We start from the raw sequence: 7131 nt of genomic DNA on the forward strand, positions 1-7131 counted from the left end.
GAGAAAAGGAAGCTTTGACAGGATTAAATCACTGTCAACCGGTGCCAAAGGAGAGATACTAAGTCGCTCCAACCAGTGGATACATGACTCAGTTGTTCAAACTGTCCTGAACTCACCTGAGAGGCTCTGCATCTAATTAAACCACAGACACGACAGAGTCCAGAATGATGTATTACTAAAGACTCAAGCTCACATAATAAAAAACACATGCCAAATATTATATTGTGATATTCTATCATCAACATACAAACACTAAAATCTATATCAGGTAATTAATACTGACAGTGTGAAGACCTGAGCGAGTCAAAATCTTAAAAATGCACGCTCTAAAGATTAAAAAAAAAAAAAACAAACACATTACATTAACACCACATGCAAAATGTGATGCAAATACCCAAACTTTAATTTCACTCTTTGGCTCATTAGATCTGTTTTTGATGTTTCGCTCCTTGCTCAGTGTTCCATTTCTCCACGTTTCAAAAATAAAGATTTCCTTCCGCATTGCGGCAAACTTAAGTGCACATCCCTGAAAGTGTTGATGACAAAGAACATTGCGTACTTGCTAACTTTAACTCACTTGCTGGCAGCGTTTTGACAAGTTGCGACGGCAGCGTCCACAACTGTCACCTTTTCCGACGCTGTGATCTTGACAGAGGAAAGTTGCTCGTGGAATCGCCCAATATATATTCATTCATTCTCTACTGGTTCTGGCTTCATTTTCAACCCACAGCTGAGGGGAATATAAGCTGCTGCAGCCGCGCCACCAAATTCTCCTGCATCGGTCAGTTTAAAGACCCAATTTAACATTTTCAGAACTTCTTCACATTCTCTTTTTTTTTTTCAAAAAGCACAGCAACAATTTTAAAACTAATGATTTTTAAAGGGCAGTTATAAATAACTAAAGAAGGACTAAAACACACGTACTATTAACATGAAGCCAGTTTGGGAGAAGTTACATTTTTCATGTTTAACAGTACAAACACTTTGTAGTTGTTTATTACTGCCACCAACAAAAAACCTGTGTGTCCGCAGAAACATTCCCAGGCACGCTAATGAAATGCTGCTGTGGACTCCTGGTGGCGGTGAAGGTCATAAGCTCCACCTCTGCCTTGGCAGCCAGCTGTCCATCTGCTCAATGAATGGGTGGGTGGCGGCCACTTTTTAGGGATCAGCCAGCCAAAAAGGTGATAATGCTCCCATCCCAAAACAACAACAACAACAATATTGAGAGAGAGGGAAGCTGCATAAGGATGGCAGAGGCGGCCGCCCCCCCCAGTGGGATTAGTATGAGACTGCGAGGGGGGGGGGGGGGGGGGGGGGGGCAGGAAAGACAGGAAAAAGTGAAAAGGGCAAAAGAGAGGAGGGAACGAGGAGGGGAGGACGGCCCGGGCGAGACTCACAGGTGAAGGTGGAGACGCCAAGTTGTCAGCGGCGGCGCAGCCGAGGGAGGGATGGCGGATGATGCGGGAAGGTGAGCCAATCGTCCCGCTCACTTGACCCGTCCAATTACCACAGCGACGGTTAATTAGCGCCGAGGTAAGCTCCGGTAATTACCACATTGTGCCTCGGACAAGAGGCTGGGCGCGCGGACCAACGCACGCACACACGCACACAAATGTGAACTCTGGCAAACATGTTGCTATGGATACGTGCGATCCTTTTCCACAACTGCGCTGGGGGGGGAAGAGGTGGAGGGAGAAAAAACACGCACAGAAAAGAAGGATGGAAATAGATGAAAGAGATGAGAGGGAAATAACAAGAGTAGATACAAGAAGCCGAGAGAAAAAGCAAACAAGGGCTTTACAAGGCGGCGGAAGTAGAAGTAGTGTTTAGTTCAGAGGGGTTGATGTGTGTGTGTGTGTGTGTGAGTGTGTGTGTGTGTGTGTGTGTGAGAGAGAGAGAGAGGGAGAGAGAGAGAGCGAGCGCGACGGCCACAGTCTCTCGCTATAACAATAAACTCTGTCGAGGAATGACAGTTGAAAAGAACTGCTGCAAATTGTTGGATTAGCATTGAAGCCGCGTCTGAAGTACAGAATGTTGGGGGGTTTTTTTAACGGTCTAAATTGAGCGCAAGAAAACACAGTGCATGGCTCGTGGTAGCGGCACGCAAAGTGTTGTTGTAGCCGTCAGGCAGCCTGCAAGACGAGTCGGTCGCCTCTGGAGCTGCAACACTCTGAGCTCACAGGTTGTAACAGCAACCCCCCACTTTTTGTAGGTTGTGACATACTGACCCCAGCTACACCTAAACACACACACACACACACACACACACACACACACACACACACACACACACACACGTGCACTGTCACAGCGCTGCCCTTACAGTACATCTGTGAACGCGTTTCACACATGCGTCCGTCCACCTGCACCGGCGTCGTCGTGTGGACCAATAACACACATAGGACATGCACGACAGATAGGTCCTGACACCGTCACCCTGCCAGCACCTCGCAGACCTCTGAAAAACACTGATATTGTGAGTCCTCAAACACACACACACACACACACACAGACGCACACACGAGCGCACACACACGTCTCTCCAGTTTAGCTGAAGTCTTACGTAAGCTGTCCAAAGCTGTGCTTCTCAGAGGTACAGTGTGGAGGGGAGTTGGAGAGGAGGGGGGAGGGGAGGGGAGGGAGGTCGGGGGAGGGGGGACAGTCGCCTCCTTACACCTCAAGTCTTGATGTGACCAGGCTGCCTCTGACAGGCCAGTTTACGGGGCCACCGCTGGGTTAAGAAACGTGGCCTCAACCCTCACACCCCTGTGGGGAGGAAGGGGGCCAAAAACATGTGATTTTTTTGGGAACAATAAACTCCGAAACCTACTTGATGTGGAAATGAATTCATCTGCATCTGTTACAATGTGAAAACCATCCTCGTGCGTTTCCCGACCAACCTGTTCTCTTCCCTCACACTTTTTTTTTTTTTTTCTTCTTCAGCTGTGGAGAGGTGTGATGCGTCGAGAGGAGCCGCAGAGTGACACTGCCACCTTCAGCTGAGAGCAGTCTCTCAATTTTTACGCCAACGTGAGCGTGTGACAAGTTATCGCCTCGGCCCGCTGTCTTCGCCGGTTCATTGGCTCCACCAAGTGTTTCATTCTAGTACTACAGCCAGGGCCGTTTCTAGCTTCGTGGGGGCCTTAGGCAAGTCAAACTGATTGAAAAACACTATAATACAAGGAAAAGAATCCTCTATATGTCAATAGATAGAACAGATTGAGTATTTTTTTTTAAATGTTTACTTTAAATAAGAAAATTCAAAAAAACAACAAGTGCAACAATAAAAACAAACCAACACTTAAAATAATGTTTAATTACCTTACACTTATCAGCACAATACCTAATAATAACACACATCATTCGCCTGGACAGAAGGCGGTTCTGAGGAACGTGTTGGTCCTGGAGCTTCCTGGTCAGGATGTTCGGGAGATCCCTCTGGCTGGAGCTCCAAAACATTTTAGAATTGCTCCTGCAAAGACAAAAGCTCATTAGATCATCAAGCAAAATAGATCATGAGTGCATATTCCTATTTTATTATTACAGTGATGTTGCAGTGGGCGACACGATGGCGCAGTGGTTAGCGCTGTTTGGTTAGGTCGTGGGTTCGATTCCAGGCACTGGGACCTTTCTGTGTGGAGTTTGCATGTTCTCCCTGTGTCTGCATGGGTTCTCTCCAGGTTCTCCTGCTTCCTCCCACACTCCAAAAACATGCATGTGAGGTCAATTGAACACTCTAAATTGTCCGTAGGTGTGAATGGTTGTTTTTTTTTTTGTCTTTTTGCCCGGTTTTCTTCATCAGTTTTCTTTTTCTTCCATTTTTCATTTGGGATAACTCCTTTTTGATGCCATTTTGGTGTTTGGTTTTTTTGTTTAACTCTCTTGCTGACGGGAACATGGTAGCTGTCAATCATTCCCATCATACCTGTCGGCGTCGCCGGCCCGCTACGTCACTAATTGTTAGACAGTGCTGTCCAACGACCTAATAATGCCAAAAAATTTAAAATTTAAAATAAAAAAAATAAAATAAAAAATAAAAAAATAAAAAATAAAAAATAAAAAATACCAGCCAGTTTATTATTGCAGTTTATTTTATTTATAGCCAACGTTTAAAAAAAAAAAACATAACATGCAGCTCAACATGCAGCTTTGCGGCTTGGGGGTCCTAGGCATTCGTCTAGTTCGCCTAAGCAAGAAACGGCTCTGGTGGTGGTGGTGGCTGGTCAGTTGTTCAATTCCACGCCTGGAGTCTTTCTGTGTGGCGTTTGCATGTTCTCTTCATGTATCTGCTGTAGTGTGGCTAGATAGCAGGTAGGGACAGTGGGAATCTCGTTCATCCATCCAAGTGCGTCACTAATTTGATGACTAATTGGATGTTCTTTCTCTCATAGTCCAAAAACATGCATGTGAGGCGATTGAGCGGAGGTGTGAGTGTGAATGGGTGTATCTGGTTGTTTGCCTTTCTATGTGGCCCTGCGATGATCTGGTGACTTGTCCACGGTGTACCCTGGCTGTGCCCCATGGCTCCAGGTGACACGATGAAGATAGATGGATGAATTCTTCAACAATTGGTTGAATAATGATGCACAGATGTGTTGTGTATTTTCTCTTAAAGTGCTATGGAGATATTCTTGTTTCCATATTGGCAAGCAAAATAAAAATGTATTTTTGTTTGTATTTTGTTAAAATAATGAAACACATTTGGAATTTGTCCCCTCTCTAAAACATCTTAACATTCATCTTATTGCTTAATGTTAACATTCTTCTTGTTTATTTGAAAATATAAAACAAGTCAACAACAATTATGGTGTCATTCTTCTTTTTATTAAGGAACCTCAAAAGTGTGTTACAGTATCTTGGTCACTCTGGGTTGCTTTGCCCTGCACTAGGCTTTATCTCCAGGACGGTGTTACTCCTCCTGCACGATGGTGATCACCTTGGTCCTGGTGGTTTTGGTGGTGGTGGATGTTCTGAAAAATCCAAGAAGGGAGAGGGAGAGAAGTTACTTTTACCCTTTTTACGTGTGGATTCTTTTCTTTTGGTTGAAGCTGTTTTTATAAACAGCAAAGTTGATATATAGATAGATAGACATTGGAAGGATTGTGTTCAGCCACTCACAAGCTATATTCATCATCCAGCAGCCTTCTGTACTCGGCGATCTCCAACTCCAGCATGGTCTTGATGTCCAGGAGTTCAGAGTACGACGTCCTCTGATTCTCCAGGTCACCCCTCAGCTGGGACAGCTGTTCCTCCAGGACGGACACCTGGTTTTGGTAGCCGGCCAGCATGTTGGCGTAGCGGCTGTTGGTCTCAGCCAGACTTCCATGCAGCGCTTCTTTCTGTTCAGGGGGAAATCAAAATGGCCAGTGTGAGTCTGCTGCCAAACAATGTGATGGCCTTTTCAATCGAATAATCATTGTCTGACAATCATTTTGTTACCTTGCTCAGCTGAGCCTGCAGTTTGATCTCCAGGGTCTGAAGAGTCCTCCTGATTTCTCCGATCTCCGACTTGGATGTAACCAGAGTCTCAGAGTGGAGTGCCACCTCCTTGTTCAACTCAGCTGACTGTGGATTACAAGGTTCATTACAGCATTGGCACAACTGTTCAGTTTTATAAGGTAAAACAGGTAAAACTTTGAAGAAGAAAAAAAAAATCAAAGACAAAAAAAGACACTCATTTACTGTGTGAGTTCATTTCAGACTGTAGGGGGCAGTATTTGTCACATTCAGAGCAGAAAACAGGTCTCACCTTATTGAGGTACCAGGTGTCGAGGTCTTTGCGGTTCTTCTCTGCGACGGTTTCGTAGTGCTGTCTGATGTCGCTCATGACAGTGCTCAGGTCCTGCTGAGGAGCAGCGTCCACCTCTACGTTCACCTGACCACCGATCTGGGACCGCATGGCCAGCATGTCCTGCAAACACACACACGACAGAGTCAGACCTTCATCTTTCTGTTATAAAGCTTGTTTTCTGCTGCCCCGGCTTTGCTGGTCTTACCTCCTCATGGTTTCTCTTGAGGAGCATCAACTCCTCCTTCAGGCTTTCCAGCCGCATCTCCAGGTCCCTGCGCTGCATAGTCAGATCGTCCACGACCCTCTTCAGCCCGGAGATGTCGGCCTCCACAGATAAACGCATGGCCAGTTCGTTCTCGTATCTGTAGGGGAAGGAGTAAGCAGACAATGTTTGTCTTTGCACAATTCGATATGGAGAGGAAAAACAATCTCACACTTACTTGACTTTGAAGTCATCGGCGGCCAGTTTGGCGTTATCGATGGCCAGGATGAGAGCGGCGTTTCCACGGGAGGCACTGCCAATCTGAGGGAGCAGAGCGGACAATGTTAAAGGTTTAGCAGCGCATTTTCTTGGTTAGATGCCAAAAAAAAAAAAATCTGCTGCGAGTCGACATCCTCTCACCTGAGCATGCATGTCCTGGATGCGGACGTTGAAGGCTGCGTAGTCCCGAACCAGTGGTCCAGTCCTGCTCTCCAGGAACTGTTTGATCTTGAGCTCCAGGTCGGCATTGGCCTTCTCCAGGCTGCGCACCTTGCTCAGGTAGGTGGCCAGACGGTCGTTCAGGTTCTGCATGGTGAACTTCTCGTTGGCGGAGATGTCCACGGCATCGCTCAGGTTGAAACCGCCAGCTCCAGCTGCAGAGGAGAGCGCGGAGGAGGCCTGGGAGACACGAACCCCGGAGCCTCCGGCTCCTCCGTACACGCTGCCCACTCCCCGCCCACTGCTGTAGGAGCGGGAGGAGAAGGAGGCCGTGGCGGGGCCGGACATGTAGTTGCTGCGGCTGGAGAAGCTAGTCATGGCTAAGGTGAGCTCAGGGCTGGTGATCTGCGCTAAGTGCAGGGTGACGCTGCTGGGACGCACTCCTCCTTTTTATGCAGCAGACTGAGGCTGAGGGAGGGGGAGTGGGAGTGGCTCTGACTGGCAGACCAGGTTGGGATACCACAAATGCCGCAACAGGTGTGATGTGACCTGGAGGGCCCCGGGGGGACACTTTCAATTCTCGGGACCCAGTCCAGCAAACAAAGCCAGTCCAGCAGACTTGCTGGACTGGCTTTTGACAATGACAGGTGCAACTTCCTCTGCCCCATGTCTTGACAGACAGCGGCCCGGGGCAATA

At 47.2% G+C, this 7131-nt stretch overlaps 1 protein-coding gene across 1 annotated transcript; it reads right to left on the reverse strand.

Moving 5' to 3' along the window:
- Positions 1 to 4805: 4805 nt before the first annotated feature.
- LOC142892690 (keratin, type I cytoskeletal 13-like) lies at positions 4806 to 6859 on the reverse strand. Its single transcript, XM_076032930.1, has 7 exons — positions 6417 to 6859; positions 6235 to 6317; positions 6000 to 6156; positions 5753 to 5914; positions 5443 to 5568; positions 5122 to 5342; positions 4806 to 4973 (listed from the first exon to the last, which is right to left on the reverse strand). Exons 1-7 carry the CDS (start codon positions 6810 to 6812, stop codon positions 4913 to 4915), a joined length of 1206 nt encoding a protein of 401 aa, XP_075889045.1. The 5' UTR covers positions 6813 to 6859; the 3' UTR covers positions 4806 to 4912.
- Positions 6860 to 7131: the final 272 nt, after the last annotated feature.

The sequence above is a fragment of the Nelusetta ayraudi genome, unplaced genomic scaffold, assembly GCF_046127955.1.
Source record: "Nelusetta ayraudi isolate G7.1 ecotype Tasmania unplaced genomic scaffold, CSIRO-AGI_Nayr_v1 ptg000039l, whole genome shotgun sequence".
Taxonomy (NCBI): domain Eukaryota; kingdom Metazoa; phylum Chordata; class Actinopteri; order Tetraodontiformes; family Monacanthidae; genus Nelusetta; species Nelusetta ayraudi.